Genomic DNA, 21,175 nt, shown 5'->3' with positions numbered 1-21,175 from the left:
AGCGTATCTCTCGGAACTTTGACACTTCTTTGAACACGCTAATAGCGTAGAACACGCTATTAGCGCCATTTCTTCAAGCTTGCTGGACAGCTTTTACCATTTTGCACTTTTTCATGATGAATTGGACTTTGATCAGTGTCTTGAGGCTAATTACTCTACAAAAGGATAGAGTAATGATAAGTAAAGCGTAATAAGGCATTTAACGCTTATTTCTCGGCTTTTCCTTCAATTACTTGCAAAGCAAGCAACAAAAAGTGCTTAAAATATAACATGAATTTAACACTTTTATGACACTTATCATTAACTCACGCATGTGCTAATTGCTGCGCATGTTAACTCATGCAGTGTTCACGCATGTGCTAATGGCTGCGCAAGTTAACTCACGCAGTGTTTTACACTTGTGTTACTTAAGTTGCGCAGCGTATGTTAACTAACGCATACATTTACACTTGCGTTAGATAACATGCGCAAGGGTATAATTGGAACGGCTGCAGAGCGCGAGCAAAATGTGTAGGGTGAAGAGCAAAATTCTAATTTCATATGTCTAGAGGCTTCGCTTGTTGTACTCTTCTCGGTACTTTACAAAAGGAAGTCATAACTTATTTGAGCAATACACAGCTTAATTTGATGGATACTTCAAGGGTCCGTGCAAAGTTTTTAGGGTCTCTAAAAGATTTATGAAATCCGGGGCATTTTTGGGATACTTACTAGATATAGGATTATAGGCTATGTGCATATATTATATGTCATGCAATTCTCCTCATTATATTTGGTTAATGAAAGAAATATATGAATTGAGGTCATATGCTAGTTGTGTTTATACACCATGTTTATTTATCATGAGAGAAATACCCCATTGCACAAGTCCAAATCTAAAATATTTAACTGCACACACATTAAAAAATTAAAAAAGTAAAAATTAAATGACGTGACTATAAATAATTTATCTTTTAATTTTTTTTATTTGTGTGTCTCTTAAGTAATTTTATTTGTACGTGTCCAATTAAGATTTATTCCTATGATGATTAATATATGCTTGGAGTATCACTTTTGTGGCCATTGTTGTATGAGCACCTATTTTATTGGTTATCTTATCTTGCTATTGCAAGTTCTTAGTTGAAAAATATAGGTTAAGTGAATACTAAATAGTTTTGATGACGATATGATGAATATCCTACATGTATATGTTGCATCACAAGTGGGATAAAACAGGTGGGTGAACTATGATAAAATTAGAGACAATGACTGAGGAACAATGAAGGAAACTTTAGCATGACGAGCTTAAAGAGGGGATACAATAGAGACACACTCCAATTGAATAATGAATATCTTGACTAGACTCTTCAGTTTGCGGGTTAAAGGTGACTTTTCCACCCGTATCAACCTGAAGTTAGCTGGACCCATGCATGAGTCAGTGATATAATTGCTTATGAATCTGCATTGCATCATTAGTTTTATCAGTGTCATTAGATGAGTATACTATACATGCAATGTGTATATTTTATATGTCATGAAATTGTCCTCATTATGTTCTGTTAATGAAAGAAAGACATGTATTGATGATTAAGATCAGTTTGGAGTAGCACTTTTGTAACTATTATTGCATGATAACCTTGCATGTATGCATGCCTTACAGTTATTGTGTGTTCCATATGTAATCCTCACTTGTACGAGCATATTTCAGATGATCTATAATGTACAAAGCTCGACAAAAGTTTAGTATCTATGTGGTGTTTTGGACGAAGGGCTCAAAGTTCTTAATTGTAATTTTTTATTAGGCCTTGACCATGAGGTATTTTGTAAAAGATTTTATACCATTGAAAATAAAGTAGAATAACATTACTCCTTATACCTAAAAAAAACATTACTTCTTATACCTTTTATGAATACATTTCATTTATAGTATTTAAGTTTTAATTTTTGTAATTAGCATTCCTCTTTCGTTAATTCTGCACCTTTTGACATATAATATCACGAATTTTTTACCACGGATAAAAATGACAATCAAATTATTTCATTACATGCATACGTTATTGTGGACATTAAGAACAAGCACAATTGGACTTGATATGAGTCTCAATGACACTGTAAACTAGTACAATAAACATGACAAAAGAGGTGCAAAAAGTAATTTATTTCAGAGGTGCAAAAAGTAATCCGCTTCACCATTTGTCAAAGCCCACCAAAACAACGCAAAAACAAAACGATTATAAAAAGCAATAAATAGTAAAATAAAAAAATAAAATAAAATAAAAATAAACATAACAAAGAATTGCAATGTGTTTTCCCCCCCGCACGGTAAAACGACTCTCGTCGTAAACTTTGCTCCATCAGTTAGCCTCCGTCCGCCGACCAAAAACTTAACCGTCCGACGATTTTCCAAACTCAACAACCGCTTTTCATGGACATCATCGCCGGAGCTCCGTCACCTATCAACTCCGTTCCGCCGCGTCTTCCGTCGTCATCGCCGTTCCCCGTCCGCGAAGACTGCTGGACCGAAGACGCAACTTCCACCCTCATCGACGCCTGGGGTGAACGCTACCTCGACCTTAACCGCGGTAACCTTCGGCAGAAAACTTGGCAAGAGGTTGCCGACGCCGTCAACGACGTCCACGCCGCCGGTAACAAGAAAGCGCGACGTACCGACGTTCAGTGCAAAAACCGAATCGACACGTTAAAGAAGAAGTACAAGATCGAGAAAGCTAGGGTTTCCGAATCCGACGGCGGTTACCAGAGTCCCTGGCCGTTTTTCACTCGTCTTGACGTTCTCATCGGCGATACTTTTCCGGTCAAAAAACTCTCCCCGCCGGTGAATGTACGGTCTACTCCAACCGTCGTCAAACGTCCACCTCCTCAATCTCCACCTTCTCCACCGTCTCCACCGTCGCCTCCGGCGTGGATAATCTCTCATCCGGTCGGTCCCCGATCCGGAACACAAAAACGTCCGGCAATGGCGAAAAGAGACGAAGCATCGTTCCGGCGGAATTTCTCGGCGTTCGCGGCGGCTGCTGCGGCGGCGGCTGAGGCAGAAAGTGTGGAGTCAGAGGAATGGAGGGGGAAGAAAGGAAGAGAAAACGATGGGACCCATAAGGAGTTTGGTTTCAGAGAGCTCGCTCAGGCTATAGAGAGATTCAGTGAAGTATATGAAAGAGTTGAAGCTTCAAAACAGAGACAAATGGTGGAATTGGAGAAGCAGAGGATGCAGTTTGTGAAGGATTTGGAGTATCAGAGAATGCAGTTATACATGGAAACGCAGGTTCAGCTTCAGAAAATCAAACGCACTAAACGTGCTTCTGGTTCCGGTGAGCTTAACCTGTTTCAAATTTATGATCATTGTATTTGATTTTTTTATGGTTTTATTTATCTGGAATTTTGTATGTTTTTTGCTTGATTGCTTATTCTGAATGATTATTAAGGGCTTGTGAATCACATTAATGTGTAAATTTGGTTTTATATGGTTGCTTGCAGCAGAAGTTGGGTATTTTGTTACTTGTGATAATGGTAACTGATATGTTGTTGTTTTGTTCGAGTTATTAAAAGTTATGAAAGTCTAAAGGGGAAAATGTTTGTTCTTTGGTTTTAGTTTATACTACTAGTAGAAGAAATTGTATGAAAATTGACAAACTTGGGGCCGTTTGAATTGACTTATTTTTGAACTTATGAAAAATAGCTTATACAAATAAACATGCTTTTATGTTAATTCATAAGTTTTCACTAACCAACGTTGATCTTCATAAGCTTTTTTTCACAAACTACCTTGAGAAGCTTGTGAATAATACATAAAAGCTTATTTATTTGCATAAGCTTAAAAGTAAGTCAATCCAAACGGGCCCCAGATGTTTTGTATCAAGACATGAGTTAAGTTTTAGGGGTTATTTATATTTTACAAGAAACCTTAATTATATAACACTTTTGAAGTTTTTTGCTGAACTTTTTTAAGCTAGTATGTTTTAGCCTGCTTAGTGACAGTATTTTGATTAATTGTATTCTTTCTATATATACTGTTCTTGGGATTGGGATGGTAAGAAATTTTTTGGTTTCTCCAATTCTCCCTTAAGAAACCTGCATGTTGGTTCCCTATTTTATGCTTTATTGTGAAGAAAAAGTTGTTTACTGAGGTTGAAGTGGCTCCACTTGTATGTGCTTTACACTTTGTTCTCACTAATAACAAGATTGATTTATCCTATGTTACTTAGTTTTATCCTGTTTACAGAATATTATTTTCACATTTGGCATGAAAAGTATAGCAATATCAATGCATTTTTATTTTCTGATTAACTGCATTTTCAAAATTGTTTGAACTGTTAGTTAATTGCATAACCTCATAATTTTTGGCTTAAATTGTCTATTTTCATGTTTACTTTAGATTTCAGTGGGAAACAAACAAAAAAGGAACACTTCCTTATGCACTTTTTATTAAGAAATTTTTAATTGCTTCCACTAAAATCTCAAACTGAAACAAACAAACAGGCCATAAAACTTTAAGACAAGACTTCTTATGTTATCTGGATTAGAAAGAAGAGTTTGTTTGTATGTGATATAAATGCTGTGTAAGCTTAGTTCAGCTTGTCTTGTTGGTCACAGATATGGTCAAACATGTTTTCAATTCATTGACATTGAACAATAAGGTTTTTTCCTTTGGAACCAAAATTGACTGGGCACAACTTTTATGAGACAAAATTGGTTGTTCCTTAAACAACTCCTGCTTTTCTCTCCATAAACACTAGCATGGTGTAGGTGCACTGATTTGTGCAACAGCTAATTGCAACATAGAATGTCATCAACACCATGCATCTTAAGTACTGGCCACATATTTACTATTCGAAGATGCTAACTGCTAAGTAGCATGATATTAAGTCTCTTTTTGGTATTAATTTAGTTGAATCTAACTTAATACCAAATGTGATTATAATATCATTATTAATATATGCAGGCAGAGTAGAGTAATAATATTACTAAAATAATTGAGGTCATTATGTAACTATTGAGGCGTAGACTTGTCTTTTGTATTATGTCCCATTTTTGTCTATGTGGATCTCCCCCTTGCCTTTAAAAATATCCACATCAGAGGCCCTTAAAATGTTAATACTCATATTTTATTCTGAATGAGTGGAAATATACTTGTCCCCAAATTTTAAAAAAAATATCATCATATCATATAATAATTAGTTATATAATTCATTTTCTATAATAGACTTAATGACATGTATTATGAAAGAATAGTTTCCTTAATTGACGTTTGTTTACATTCAACTTTTGTTATCTTTCCTTCTTTCTCAGCTTAACAAGAGCATTGATTAATTGTGCAATATAATTTCATTGAATAATAACGATATGTATTCTCATGATTATTTATTTATTCTTTCTCCTCCAGCAGACAGTTTCTCATAGCAACCGGTGATGAAGATTCCTATTGGGAAGAATAGATAGATTTTACATTTTGGACATGGAAGCATATATAGCCCTTTTTTTTTTCGAATTAAAAATAATTTAGGAAAGGTATTTCATAGCGAGGTTCAGGTTTGCTTGTATCTATCTATTATTACGTAATACTTGCTTTTGTGTAGTAAATTTTCTTTCTTTATCACCTTTGAGGAAACACTAGAAGATCGATAAATGAACAAAGAGATTGTGGATGGCTTACTCAATGAAAACGTTCATTTATTAATTTCGATTGGATTTATAATGATGTCTTAAATGAATTTTATGAAAACTTTCTGCCTTGTTAATTAATACTTCCTCGGTCCTTTTTATAAGAGATAAATTGTTCAACTAAAGTTAATGTATTTGGTTAATAATGTAGACTCATTTGTTTCTTATAAAAAAGACCGAAGAGAGTAAGTCTTTTCTTACAATCGATTGAAAGAGCATGACACTAAATCTTTGCTTACATCGAGTGTATCCCCATATTCAAAGAAGAGAAATGGATAATCTAAAAAAATATCACCTGAAAACTATAAATATATTTTTAAATGCTTCTTTGTGGAGAAAATTAATTTTGTTGTCCTTTTCTTTTTTCGATAATAAAATGAATTTTTCTACTACTCCGAAGACCCTCAGATGGACTTGTCCAAACTTGTAGTTTGAAGAACTTTCAACGGTATACTCTATAAGAGCATTTTTAATGATGCAACTCATCATGCGTTGTTTAAGTGGACTCTAGAATACTACATCGTCGCCTTGATTCAACCTTTTTTTTTTGTTTGAATGGTGCAACCTTTAAGAAATCACAATGGGTCTTGTAACTTACCAAATAACTAAATATTTTAGGGTTAAATATGTTTTTGGTCTCTATAAATATACCAACTTTTCGTTTTAGTCCCTTTAAAATTTTCCTTCAACTTTTAGTCCATATAAAATTTTCAATCACTACTTTTGGTCCCTATTTTTAAGTTAATTTTAGTATTTTTTTAATGAAATTGTGCAGAAATGTGTAGAATATTGTAAAAATATTTTCCAAAAAAAAATTAGAATTTTTTAACAAAACATAAATTTAATATGAATTTTTAACCATAAAATATATAAAAATTCATATTAAATTCATGTTTTGTTAAAAAATTCTAAATTCTTTTGGGAGTGATTCTTATAATATTATTAATTTTTCTGCAAAATTTTATTCAAAAATATGAATTCTACATATGAGTTTACTTTAAAAGAGGGACCAAAAGTGAAGATGGAAAATTTTTTGAAGACTAAAAGTTGAAGGAAAATTTTAGAGGGACTAAAACGAAAAGTTGGTATATTTATAGGGACCAAAAACATATTTAACCCAATATTTTATTTACTTTTTAATTTGACTCATTCATTTTTTCACCCATCTATACCGTAGAAGAACATTGTTAAAAGGCAAGGGAACACTGTTTGAGGATAACATTCATTCTATGTAACAAGTTGCGCTAGGTCATACATTTTCCATGGATGAACTTTTGAGGAAAACTATTTTCTCGGCAAGGACTTGTCACTTGTGATTCAACTCCTGCTAGAGATACTCTAAATCCCAAAGTGCATGGTTCTCTCTTTCTTGATATTTGCCATGGTTTGAACCCTAATTGGCTGACAAACATAACCCGAAGAGTGCCACCTTCACCATGCTACGTCGGTTGACAATGGGAGTTGTGATAGCATAGGACATGGGAGGCAGGGGAGAAAGTGACGCATGGGGAGAACAATAAAGCAGCGTTGATATTTTGAGATCAGAATTGTACAAGAATGTATCCAAAATTATACTTGCATATTGCACATCAACCACTTGCGCTTGACGCTCGTTGTTCTTCTATCTTCTCTCATAAATAAACTTAGATGGCAGACTAATGTACTAAGCTTTGAACTAAAAATCTCGATCCACTTATTAAGTTTTTAGGCATAAGTATTATTTTTCCTGACACAAGCAAAACTAACTAAAATCCAGTCTATCCCTCAAAAAAAAAAAAAAAAAAACTAAAATCCAGTCTACAAAGTAACGGTCCACTTTAATCATACTCAAGATGTATGATCCTGAATGTCAGAGTTTCTTAAAAGTTTGACATCATATTTATAAGTGAGGGCATATACCCAAACTTTATTAAAATCCAGTCTACAAATTAATTATGAAATGTTTTGATAAAATTCCTACAAATCATTACATTCTTACGATGCAATCTCTTAAAATTCACAAAACGTTTTCATTGAAAAGTAACCCTTTAAAATCCCAATCTAATGCATAATACTCCATCCGTTTCAAAATGAGCGTCGCTTTATCCAATTGCACAATATTAAAGAATGAAATAAAGTATTCAAATTCAAATGTCATAGCAATTTTATCTAATTATCCTAATCAACTATTGGTTTGTTTTTCATTAAAGAAAAAATAATACTTTGGAAGTAGTGTAACATAATATTAATTAAAGGGTACAATTGAAAAGAAAAAATTATTATTGCATTGGAGACTGAAAAGTGACATTCATTTTGAAACAATTTTTTTGGCTAAAACGACACTCATTTTAAAACAGAGGGAGTAGTACAGTTAAAACTCTATAAATTAATAATGTCAGGACCGGAGAAATTTATTAATTTAGAGACTTATTAATTTATCGATAAATTAATAATTATTAATTTAAAGAGTTTTTAAGTAATTATAATGTACAAACCAAACAAAAAGGCAAATTAGTCTATGCCTCTTAGAATTACGTTGCAGCGAACCTTGGGACTCAACGTAAATTAGTAACTACTGTGTTCATATGCATTGGAAATCAATAATGACTTTTGAAGTACAATAAATGTAAACAAGAGGAACAAATGTGTTCAATGTATTCTTAATATATTTTTTTTCAGTTTCTATGAATTATTAATTTATGATTTTCTTGGGATCGAAAATTATAAAGGGATCTCCCGAAAAATTATTATCTTATTATTTTATCGAGTTTTTCAATTTTTTACATTGGCCCAAGTCGGGACCGGACAAATTTATTATTTTAGAGAGTTTATTAATTTACCGAGTATTAATTTAAAGAGTTTCTACTGTATATACTATTTAAGTCCATTATATTTTTATTTTCTAGAGGATCTGAGCGCATATTTCGAAGTGATTGTAATTCATGTTTAAGAGGAAAGTATAAATTACCTAAAAAAAATAGTAATTATCTTCTTCTGAGCCCCATGAATCTAACAATTGTAATTAGTAGTTATTTTTTCAAGGCTAAAATGAGGTTTTGGTCATTGCAAATATGTCTCGTTTTGGTTTTAGTTCCTGTTTTTTTTTTATTTTTTTATTTTTGGTCCCTGCAAATATGTCTCGTTTTGGTTTTGGTCTCTGACACCACTTTTGTGATGATTTGCACACGTGACACATGATAACTGAACCCATTTTGTTGAAAAATGGTCTTTGCAAAATATTTTGATTTTTAAAAGGTCCCTGCAAAATATTTTGTTTTTGAAAATAGTCCCTGAACTATTTTCAAGGATCAAAAACTACAAAATATTTTGTAGGGACTAAAAACTACAAAAAAAATAAAAAAATTGCAGGAACTAAAACCAAAACGGGACATATTTGCAGGGACTAAAACCATGTTTTAGCCTTTTTTTCAACTCAGGTCACCATTCTGTAACTTGGATAAGCAAAAGATCTTCAAGGTGTAGCTATGATGGTTGAACTAGGATACCTTAAAAGGGTTTGAGAAGAAATGATATAGACTAACGGTTAGCATATATTAGTCTATCAAAATGAAAACCGCAAGATCCAATTTTGTTCCTAAGAAAAATAAAAACAACTTTTAATTTTTAAGAAAAAATAATTTGGGAGAAATTAGTCCCTACCTAAATTATTATTAGAAAATAGGTAATTATATCTTTAACAATAATTAAAAATGGGCGATTTAATCTTTGACAATAAATAAAAAGAGAAAAGTCGGTCTCTATAATATGAAAAATACCTAAATAGTTTTTTCTTCAATATCTATTTTCATCTTTTTCTTCTTCTTTATCATTCAAGCAAAGTCATTCAATGACAAATATTATTCTATTGAAAATCAACAATACTTGACAATTTTTTTTTTTTTTAAATAGGAGGAATGATAAAACCAATTGAACTCAACATAAGTGAAAGAGCTGTCCCGTAAGCTTAACTCAGTTGGTAAGAACAATGCATAAAATATGCAATGTCTGAGGTTCAAATCCCAGACACCATCGAAAAAAAAAAAAAAAAGTGAAAGAGCTGGGATACCTGACGGTTCTAAAAAAATCCACCACATAATAAAAAATTGTTACAATAGGTGTTCCAAAAACTTGTCCCTTTTTCTTGTGGCTTAGGCGGTGACCAAGTTGTTCCTTTTTCTTTTTTCGTAGGAACTAAAATTGTTTTATTTTTTCTAATGACTAATTTAGATCTCGCAATTCTTCTTAGGGATTAAAGTGAATTTTTGTCCTAAAAATATTAGAAAAGTATCCAGTTTTTTTTTTATAATAAAAATCTAACTATTGCTAAATAAAAAAAAAAATCTAACTATATACCTTTTTTTTCTTCCTTATATTTTGTTATGGATGGAGTAAAATAATCAGTCAAACCTAAATACAAAATTTGACGGTATGTATGTAGTCAACAAGGAAATTCTTTTCCTTTTTCCTTTTTCTTGAATGGCAGAGGAAACGCATGTTTTTGTCCTAAAAATATTAGAAAAGTATCCAGTTTTTTTTTTATAATAAAAATCTAACTATTGCTAAATAAAAAAAAATCTAACTATATACCTTTTTTTTTCCTTATATTTTGTTATGGATGGAGTAAAATAATCAGTCAAACCTAAATACAAAATTTGACGGTATGTATGTAGTCAACAAGGAAATTCTTTTCCTTTTTCCTTTTTCTTGAATGGCAGATCAGGAAACTCAAAAGATTTATTTTTTTTTTTTTACAAGACTAATCAAAACAAAACGAAAAGAAGGTTTCAACCGCATTAGTCTTGAGGAGATGCAGCAAATCATCGGAAGGAGAACTATAAAGTAAATTCAATTCAAAAGATGTTTGAATATAAGACACACGGAGGATTCACCACTAATCCAATTAATAAATGGGGCATTGCAATATGTAGGGATTAAAATTCGAATCAAGATTCCTCGTTTATTCACATTAACATACAAAATTCTAACCATTATACTATTTGAAAAAAAAAATAAACAAGACACACCGAGGAATAACCGATACTTTTATAATGATCTTTGATCCGACTAATTAAGAGCTTACAAGTTTCCCAGTAATGATTAACAAACATAATCCATTCAGTATTACCTTAAATAGAAACAAGACCTCATGAAGAACTCCTCCATTTTAGTTTATATATGCCATATTCTCCTGCAACAAGTTTCTTTTTTTATAAAATTCCTGCAAGGAGATTAGGGATGCTATAGTAAGAGGAGAAATCTTCACAACACTAAATAAAGGATACGTCAATCCATTAACAATGAGAACTATGAGTAAAAAAAGAAAAGAGAACCACTACAACTAGCTAGAGAATTTCCTAAAAAAAAAAAAACTAGAGAAGAAAGTAGGGTTAAATATGTTTTGATCCCTATAATATTGGGACCTTTTAAATTTAATCCTTACTTAATAGTTCTTTTAGTCCCTACAAAAAAAATCTGCACTCAGCCGTAGTGCCTACTCAATTCAAATTTGTTTAATTTATGCTTAAACTCTTAAGTTTTTAACAATTTTTTGCAGATGTGTTAAGAACATTACTAAAATTTCGTCCGCAAAAAATTATCGTAAAATTTGATTTCTACATCCAGATTTTGTCACTTTTATCTTTAACTTTTGTCGTTTTAAAAAATTCATATTTAATTCGTTCCATGTTAAAAAATTCTAAATTTTAGTAAATGAACTTTTCATAGTGTTCTAAACATGTCACAAAAAAATCGTTCAAAAATTTAAAAGTTTAAGGATAATTAAACAAACTTTGTTTTAGCAGGGACTAAACATATAAGTAATTTTTTTTTGTAGGGACCAAAAAAACTATTAAAATTAAGTAAGGACTAAACTTAAAAGTTCCCAATTTTATAGGGATCAAAAACATATTTAACCCAAAAAATTATGCGGCGAGGTATTCAAAAGTTTTGAAGAAGATATTCAAGGAATTTAAGTAACTATTAATCATTTAATTTGAGTAAATAATTCATCCTTACAAAACTAGTTTGCAAAGCATAGAGCTCATGAAGTTCTTGATCATGATGAAGACTGTTTTAGATTCTAAGAGAAAAAACTGAGAGAGAATTAACTTTGGAAGAGGTACAAAGAACAATATTCTAAAATACTTTTTAAATATAAAGACACATAAAAAATAGTTTAAATTTATAGATTTTTTTTAAAGGAAGTTTAAATTTATAAATGTTAATGAATATTTAATATTTTTAATATATAATAGTATATTGTTTATAAGTTTAAGTATTTTTCTCAATGATAATGATGATGTTATTTTATCTTTTATACATGCTTAAAATTTTGTATAAGAGTTTATTATATAAAAAAATTCTCCACGAGTCAAAATTTCTGAATCCTTAAAAAAAAGTAGTTTCATTACTTATACTTTGATTAGAAGACAAACTATTAAGAGTACCACTACCAAAAAAAAAATTCTATACACTACCAAAAAAAACTATTAAGAGTACAACTAAAAAACCCTAATTTTTCTTTAAGAAAAAAACTAAAAAACCCTAATTTGGTACCAAGTACCAACCAGCTACCACCGAGTAGATGCCACACATGATTTCTGCATTGATGCTATGTTAGAGGAAGCATTATGCGGCAGAAGTTTTACAAAGCTCAATAATCAAGATACACACACATCTATACTTATATGCTTGAAAATCAAAATGTGCAGCAGATTTTTGACAAACGAGTACAATATATAATTGCTAAAGTGAAACCAAAGAATTTTGTACCTTCAAGCAGTCCAGAATAATATAGTACTACTTGTTTTATACAAAAAATAAAACGTGTCAATTTCACTTTGAATTATAAACCGACAAAACACGTGAAATGACGGGAAGCACAAAGCTCAAGCATTCGCCTAACCAAACAAAATACTTTGGTTTCTTTCCAAAATACTCAAGAGTTTAGTACTAAATATATAGTACAATTTTTTGATGAACTACAGAAGACATGATCTAATCAAGGTACATGCATGCATGGTGAAACAAACAAAACATAGCTAGTGGAGAAAAGAAAAATAATTAGTACTAATATCAAATCACCCCTTGCAAGGATCTTGTTCACTAAAGATAGCTATAAGTGGGGTATACTGGAGAATGGAGGATGGTGGAGAATATTTAATTACCACCAGGTTTCTCAAACATTTGCATGAAAGATTCCATAATCATGGCTTTGTATTCACACCTCAATCTTAAATATAAGTAATAAAAATATTTTATATGTTGGTGTTAAATAATTTTTTTTATCCATATAAATATCTCAAATTTAATTGTTAGTCCCTTTAAAAAAATTCAGTAAGTATTGATTCCCTTAAATATTTTTTTGTCCTGACTTATGGTCTATGCTTTTAAGTAAATTTGTGTACGTTCTCTAAAATAACTCTCTTATTCTCATGAGACAAGTTCCTATATGAAGTGTATTTTGAAAAATATAATTATTTTTTATTACTTTTAGAACATTATATGAGACTATAACTATTTTTTGGGTACAATATAACTACGGTTTTTTAATTGATGTGAAACTTGTTATTTTTACTTACTAGTATATTTGATTATATCTAAGACAAAGGATAATAAAATTGTGCATTACAAAGAGTTAGTTAGTTGAAAAACAAATGTTTAAAGTACATAGGTTTTGGAAATGGTCTCCTAGGGTTTCCTCGTCTAGGGTTTCCAACGCCTCCCTTGTTTGGGCTGCCGTCGCACCTTGGGTCGGATTCATCTTGTGAGAAGTTGATCTGCATCTGATCCAGGATCTAGATGCTTCCATCCAGGCATTTTTATACCGTCAAATTGTAGTAGTCTTTCACGCTTCAAACCCTAGCCTTGTGTTTTCTTTCCTCCCTGTTTTCTGAGTTGCTATTCTCGGTTCTAGTCTGTACGTTTTCTGTCTGTTTCATCCCGTTTTTCTGTGTGTCAGTCGGATCCATGGATCCTAATACTCTCAACCTTGATGGCTTGACCTTGTCCGAGGAGGGTTTAACCCTAAACCTAGAGTCTGAACCCGAAACCGCTGCTGTCCTCGAACACTGTTTGATCGGTGGTGTCCTTGCGATCGTGAGATTCAATTTGCCTATTTCAGCGAGCGCATGTCTCGTGCTTGGAAGCCAGGCAAACGAGTCACAATCACTAAGTCTGTGTCTGACCGTTACTTGTTTCAGTTTCACCACAGAGTCGGTGCTGCTCGTGTTCTTGAGGAAGGTCTGTGGCTTTATGACAATTTTCATATTGTCATGGATCGCATCTCACCTGGTGTCGTACCCACCTTTGTTCCATTGAACCATATCGATTTTTGGGTTCAAATTCATGGCCTGCCCTTTGGCTTCATCCAACCGAAAGTAGGTCAGGGAATAGGAAGCTTCTTAGGTACCCTCAAAGCCTATGATGAGCGAAACACAATTCATAGTTCATATATGCGCATCAAAGTTGCCATCGATGTCACCGTACCACTGAAAAAAGAATGGCGTGTCCGTGCTAGTAATGGCTCTTTTGTTACTATTGATTTTAAGTATGAGAAATTGGGTGTTTTCTGTTACAGGTGTGGATTGATAGGACATACCGACAAGGTGTGTCCGGAGCTGTTCGAATTAGAAGCTGATGATGGTGTCCGTAATTGGGGAGTTGACTTGAAACCTGTAACACAATGAATTGGAACTGCTGCTACAAACCGTTGGTTACAGGATCCTATTCCTGCCTTTATACCGCATCAAAATCATTCGCAAGGTGCTGCACCTGCTGGCCGTGACAAAGTCTCTGAAGGCGTGGGAAATTATACAAATTTCAATGACCGTATGCTTGCTTTCCAGTCCCAACTCACAGCTATGAAACATGACGTGCTTGCTGCCCAAAACTCAATGCTAGCTAAGAAAGGTAATGGTGCAATTTCTGCTTGCAAAATGCAGCTGCTGCCTTCTTCTTCTACAGGTGCTTCGGCTTCTGGCTTGCTGCCCGATCGCACAATGGTACTCGGTTTACCTGCTGTCCCATTCTCCAGCGATTCAAGTGGTGAGATACAGGAGGAAATTGGCTCGAATTTGAAGAAAAGGAAACGCATGATGACCCTTCAGAATGGAGAGACATTTGCTGCTAAAGGAGATGTGGGAAACTTTGTAATAGGTTCAAATGTTAGTCATGGGGGGGATATTCCTATGAATGTAATTGCTGATCCTTTAGGTGATGAACAAAATGTAATGGCAGGCCCTGATGTTCAGGCCTGCCTAGATAAATGAGCCTAGTGGCGTGGAATTGTCGGGGTGTAGGTAGCCCGAGTACAATTCCCGACCTTAAGTACCTAGTCCGGCACTTCAATCCGGATCTTCTATTCCTAAGTGAGACTCTAGCTCACCGAAATAAAATTGAAGAACTTCGTTTTTTGCTTGGTTACGATGCTTGTTTTCATGTAGATCGCACCGGGAGAGCCGGGGGTCTAGCTTTGTTTTGGAAGAATTCTTTGCATTGTCAACTTGTTAACTTTTCTAATAATCATATCACTGTTGAAATTGTAAATACTACTCTTGGTACTTGGAGACTTACCAGCTACTATGGTTATCCTAGCGGAGGTCGTAGAACAACCGCTTGGAATTTTCTCCGACAACTTGCAATGGAATTTTCTGGCCCTTGGTGTATTTTCGGTGACTAACGATATTTTGGATGCAGGTGAGAAAAGAGGGCGCACTATGAGGCCTCCTTTGCTTATCAATGGTTTTCGTCGCGCTGTTATTGATTCAGGTTTATCCGACGTCCCGGTTGAAGGGTATCCGTACACTTGGTTTAAAAGTCTTGGCACCCCGTGTGCGGTGGAAGAAAGGTTAGATCGTGCACTTGCTAATAATTTATGGTTTAACATGTTTCCGAATGCTATTGTTGAGACTCTTGTGGCACCTGTTTCCGATCATTATCCAATACTTGTAAATGTTGCACCTATAACTCGGTCCTATGTTCACAAACGCCATTTTCGCTATGAAAATGCGTGGCAGCTAGAACCGGGTTTTAAGGAGCTAGTTACTAACTCTTGGCAGGAACATTCGACAAGCACACTCATGCCTAAATTGTCTTTATGTGCGGAAGATATTTCGACATGGAAAAAGAATCATTGTCACAAATTGAGAACAGACATCGAGGATTGCCGCAAACAAATGCAAGACACACGGTTGCAAGCTTCGGGTGAGAACCAGACTCGCATGTTTGAACTTAGGAAACGAATGCAACGCTTGCTGTCCCAAGATGACGCCTATTGGCGTCAACGAGCTAAATCTTTCTAGTATAAGGATGGCGACAGAAATACCAAGTTCTTTCATGCCTCGGCAACAGCTCGAAAGAAGGTAAACCGTATACTTTCCCTTGATGATGATGTAGGTAATAAGGTCAATAGTGATTACGGTTTGCAGGAAATAGCGCGAAACTATTTTGTGAATATTTTCCAACAAAAGGATAGCGAATTTTCTCCTGTTATAAACGTTATTAATCAATCCATCTCTGTTCATGATAATGATAGTCTCACGGCACCTTTCACTAAGGGTGAGTTTCGAGAAGCTATTTTTTCTATGCATCCGGACAAGTGCTCCGGACCTGATGGTTATAGTCCGGGGTTTTACCAACATTTTTGGAATTTATGCAGTGATGACATCTTCAAAGAATGCTATGGTTGGCTGGACACAGGACAGTTTCCACCGGATTTAAATATTACTAACATTGCTCTCATTCCAAAAGGTTATGTGCAGGTTAGCATGAAAGATTGGCGGCCAATTGCACTATGTAATGTGCTTTATAAAATTATATCTAAAGTGCTAGCGAACAGGTTGAAGACGGTGCTGCCCCAATGTATCTCTGACAATCAGTCCGCGTTTGTTCCCGGCCGTTCCATCCTAGATAATGCTATGGTAGCAATTGAGGTACTTCACTTTATGAAGTCGAAGACACGTGGGGCAGATAGGTATGTTGCTCTCAAGCTTGACATTAGCAAAGCCTATGATCGTATGGACTGGTCTTATTTAATGGCAGTTTTAAATAAAATGGATTTCCATCAACGTTGGATTCGGTGGATGCGTATGTGTGTAGAGACAGTCGATTATTCTGTGCTTGTTAATGGTGAGCAGGTTGGCCCTATAATTCCAGGGCGTGGTCTGCGTATGTGTGTAGAGAAGGTTTATCGTCACTTATCAGAGATGCCGAGAACCGAGGTGTTCTTACGGGAACAAAGGTTTGTCGCCAAGCACCTTCTGTTTCCCATCTTTTGTTTGCTGATGACTGCTTTTTATTCTTTAAAGCCACGGAGGAACACGCACATGTTATGAAAAATATTTTATCCACTTATGAGTTAGCTTCGGGTCAAGCGATCAGTTTGCCAAAATCAGAGATCTATTGTAGTCGCAATGTCCCTGACGACCTTAAAACCACTATTACTAATATTCTTGGTGTTCAAGTTGTTTTAGGTACATGTAAATATCTAGGCCTACCTTCTATGATAGGTCGAGATCGCAAGGCCACCTTTGCGTATATCAAAGACCGCGTTTGGCAGAAAATTAACTCCTGGAGTGGTAAATGTCTATCAAAAGCGGGTCGCGAGGTAATGATAAAATTAGTTTTGCAATCTATTCCTACTTATGTGATGAGCATTTTTCAACTACCTAGTACGTTGATTGACTCCATTGAAAAGATGATGAACTCCTTTTGGTGGGGACATGGCAATTCGACACAACGAAGGATTCATTGGATGAACTGGGAGAAGTTGTCTGCTCCAAAATTGCATGGAGGTATGGGTTTCAAGGACCTCTCTGCTTTTAATTTAGCTATGTTAGGGAAACAGGGATGGAAATTTATTACAGAACCGAATTCTCTTGTTGCTCGAATTTTTAAAGCTAGATACTTTCCGTCCGGTTCCTATCTCACGGCTACTGTTGGACATAACCCGAGCTATGTCTGGCGAAGTATTATGCGTGCTAGGTTTGTAGTGCGTGGGGGAGCACGCTGGAGTATAGGTTCAGGCGCGTCCATTTCCATTCTGAATGAACCATGGTTGTCTAATGGGGAGTTTATTAGTAGCAATATTCCAGGTGCTCAATTTGTTCATAATTTCACTATTAATAGTCTAATGCATTCACATGAAAAAAGTTGGAATGAACAGGTGGTTCGACAGGTTTTTAGTATGGATATTGCGAATAAAATACTTCACACGCCACTTATCTCCCAGGTTGATGAAGATCGAGTTATCTGGAAAGCGGAAAGACACGGACGTTACTCTGTACGTAGTGCTTACAGGTTGTGTGTCACGGATTTAATTGATACTTCCTATTTATGGCGTCCGGGGTACTGGTCTGGTATTTGGAATCTTAAAGTACCACCGAAGGTTAAGAATTTACTTTGGCGAATGTGTCGGGGATGTTTACCGACCCGTGTCCGTCTGTTAGATAAAGGTGTTGTTTGTCCCACTAACTGTTCTAGTTATGACTCCACTAATGAGGATCTTTTGCATGTGTTTTTCGATTGTCCTTTTGCTATACAGGTGTGGAACAGAACGGGTCTTTGGGGCTCGGTGCAGCAGGCCCTCATTCATACCGCATCAGGTACAGATGCTATTTTTTATCTCTTACAGAACCTGTCTGCTGAGTTAACACAACGACTGTCAACCGTAATTTGGAGTCTCTGGAAACATCGTAATCTTCGTGTGTGGGACGATGTGACAGAAACTTGTGCCGAAGTAGTTGAGCGTGTCCGGAATATGCTTACAGATTGGCAATTAGCGAATGCGCCAGCTTCCCTTGTAGCTACTTCGCTGCCACAACACGCACTAGATGTGAACACGGGGGCCTCTTCCTCACACAATCGAACTATATGGCAGCCCCCTTTGTCAGGTAGATATAAATGTAATATCGACGCGGCTTTTTCTTCTCAGCATAACCGCACAGGTATTAGCATTTGTATTCGAGACTCGGAAGGTAGCTTTGTGTTGGCTAAGACTATTACATATCCTTGTACTGTTTCGGTGGATGTGGGAGAAGCTTTGGGGTTGTATTCAGCTTTGCAATGGTTGAGTGATATGCGTCTGGATAACGTAGACTTTGAAACAGACTCCAAGGTAACAGTTGATGCTTTCCGTTCTAGCAAGAACGACTTATCCGAATTTGGTTGTATTATTTCTTCCTGTCGTTCTTTGTTTCGTGATTTATTTTCTAACTCTAGGGTGGAGTTTGTTAGGCGACAAGCCAACGCGGTGGCTCATACTCTTGCACGAGAGGCCACGTGTTCTGCTAGTTCCGCCATCTATTATGAGATACCCATTTGTATTGAGACTATTATTATCAATGAAATGCTATAAGCACGTTTCCCTCAAAAAAAAAAAAGAGTTAGTTAGTTCAATTCAACCGGTTTGATTCAAGGAATAAGGAGTTGAAAATATTTGGTACCAACCCGACCAAAAGAGAAAAAACAAATCTATTTAACATTTGTTATTAAAAAAATATAAGAAAGTGTGCATTACAAAAGGCTTGCATTAATTAGTAGTACTTATAACAAATTTTATATTCGGTCCTTCAAAAAAACAAATTTTATATTGGGTGTTTTATTTGGAACATAAACGTTAATTAGGCGCATGTTTTTTCGGACCTTTAATATATTTGATGCTTTAGTAACAAGGGAATGTCTGACACCTCACTTAAACATTCATGGGACAAAATCTGCTTAGTTTATAAAAGGCCAAAATTAGGAGAAATTAGTAAACGGGAAAATAATAATTTATTCAATCGATATGCCATAAAAAAGTTTTTGTTCCCACGTTAATTAGGGTTTTGTTTCTGATTTGGCACTCAGATCTGCCAGAAATGACATTATATTTTCAAATAAACTCTCTTGTATTGTTAAATTTAGTTGAAAATATTAAGGTTATTTTCTGGAAGTAAGTGGTTCATTGCAGAGACAAAAGAGAGTCATTGTATATTTGTATGTATTAGTGAGAGTAAGATCTTGGAATTTATTTTTGGAGAAGAAAAAAAAAAGTCAAGTTGCACTCCAATCCTCTCGGTTGTTTATGTAGGTGTTTTGGAGGTTTTGGGGATTTTCAGGCGAGTAGATTACTACTCGTATTAAGTCTAACCGTGTGAGTTTAATACCACTTGTACTTATCTTTTACTTAATCAATAAAATTCTGTTTGCCGTTAAAAAATATTAGGAGTAGTTTTTATTTTTGTTTGTGGGTCTGTATTTGGGTTGATCACCTCTTCTATTCTTAAAACATCTATGGTTTATCAATTAATATTTCAAAGCACATAATATTAATTGAAAACATACTTCTACAGTATTAGCAAAAAAAAAAAAATACTTCTATAGGTTATGATATATAAGCAGCAGAACTTGATGCTTACCATAATGATAGTGATCTTCCAAAGTAATTAAGCAAGCAAATTGCCATTAAAAATTAATAACTAAGCAAACTAATTAAAGACTTTAGTCACTATAATGGTAAAATTGATAGCATCAAATTTAATCATTACCATAGACAAAGGAATATTCAAGAAAATTGAATATTGCTGGAGCTGGATTCTTCACTTCCCTTGCTTTGACTTGTGCTTTTCTTTTTCTTCTTGTATGGTATACCTCTAGCCTTAGCTTGAGACTCTCTAATCTCCCTAAGGTAGACACGAATGGAACCACTAGCAAAAGGATTAGTATCAGGGGACCCACCATTTTCTTCATAAGCGGCCCTTAACCTTCCAATAAGAGCATCTAAGCTTCCCCAAGCTTGTCTAAGAGGACAAGTACAAGGTGCAGGTGGTTCTGGTTGTCCATAAAACATACAACCTTGTAAATGAACCTTAGTTTTTCCAAATTGGTCCAAGTAACGAAGGAAATCTAAAACATGGTTGCTATTGCACTGTGAAAGTGGAACTGGTGGTCTCATGTTGTTCAAGTATTGACCAAAAGTGTTCCAATCTCTTCTCTTTTGTGATTCATAGCGGCTAAGTGTCGCTACGGGAGTGGTTGTTGATGATGATTCTTGTTCCAGATTCTTGCCATGAAAATTGCTACCACTAGTAGACATTTTCTTGTGTGTGTGTGTGTGTTGATGAATAATGAGATTGCGTGGTTTGGTTTTTCTTTTAAATAATAAATAATAAAGCCAAGAAAAAGGGAGGTGAAAAATGTGAAAGGAATAGAAGGAGGAGAGATTGAAGGAAGAGATGGAGGTGGGTATATATGGTGATCTTGAGTAGACATTTTATGGGCCATATTAGTTTTTATTTCTGTTAAAAAAAAATTCTCTCCTCTTCTTTTCTTTCATATGTATACTCTTTTCATTTATAGTTTAATATTATTTTTCCATTTTCATAATAGATCATAGATACAAATTATGGCATACCTACATTATTAAAATTTTTTATCGGTTTATTATAGATTTTAGAAAAATGATAGCCAAAAGATAAATTGTTTTCAGTGTAGTTTCTTTTAAAAATCATTTTTTAATTGATTTTTTTTATAAAAAATTGTAATTTTTCTGTATGGTAAAAAAAAT

At 34.5% G+C, this 21,175-nt stretch overlaps 2 protein-coding genes and 1 pseudogene across 5 annotated transcripts; 2 read left to right on the top strand and 1 right to left on the bottom strand.

Annotated features, from left to right (window-relative positions):
* The first annotated feature begins 2,295 nt into the window (after positions 1-2,295).
* LOC146931721 (trihelix transcription factor ENAP1-like) lies at positions 2,296-5,668 on the top strand. 3 transcript variants are annotated; one of them, XM_085703291.1, is made up of 2 exons: positions 2,296-3,302; positions 5,596-5,668. In XM_085703291.1, the coding sequence occupies exons 1-2, from the start codon at positions 2,402-2,404 to the stop codon at positions 5,649-5,651; spliced, it is 957 nt and encodes a 318-aa protein (XP_085559417.1). In that variant the 5' UTR covers positions 2,296-2,401; the 3' UTR covers positions 5,652-5,668. The 3 variants fall into 3 exon arrangements, with proteins under 3 accessions (XP_085559417.1, XP_085559416.1, XP_085559415.1); XM_085703290.1 differs by having other exon boundaries at positions 5,378-5,668; XM_085703289.1 differs by having other exon boundaries at positions 5,375-5,668.
* A 4,863-nt stretch (positions 5,669-10,531) lies between these two features.
* On the bottom strand, positions 10,532-20,836 carry LOC146931719 (protein LIGHT-DEPENDENT SHORT HYPOCOTYLS 10 pseudogene; annotated as a pseudogene). The gene is made up of 2 exons (XR_015006802.1): positions 20,157-20,836; positions 10,532-10,849 (listed from the first exon to the last, which is right to left on the bottom strand). The product of XR_015006802.1 is annotated as a protein LIGHT-DEPENDENT SHORT HYPOCOTYLS 10 pseudogene (transcript).
* On the top strand, positions 15,213-15,932 carry LOC146931720 (uncharacterized). The gene has a single exon (XM_085707684.1). It carries the CDS (start codon positions 15,213-15,215, stop codon positions 15,930-15,932), a length of 720 nt encoding a protein of 239 aa, XP_085563810.1.
* Positions 20,837-21,175: the final 339 nt, after the last annotated feature.

The sequence above is a fragment of the Medicago sativa genome, chromosome 4 (genome assembly GCF_051527215.1).
Source record: "Medicago sativa cultivar Bolivia chromosome 4, Bolivia_mono, whole genome shotgun sequence".
NCBI lineage: Eukaryota > Viridiplantae > Streptophyta > Magnoliopsida > Fabales > Fabaceae > Medicago > Medicago sativa.
Note: the sequence above shows the minus strand (reverse complement) of the source record. Positions and strands in the feature narration are given on the sequence as shown.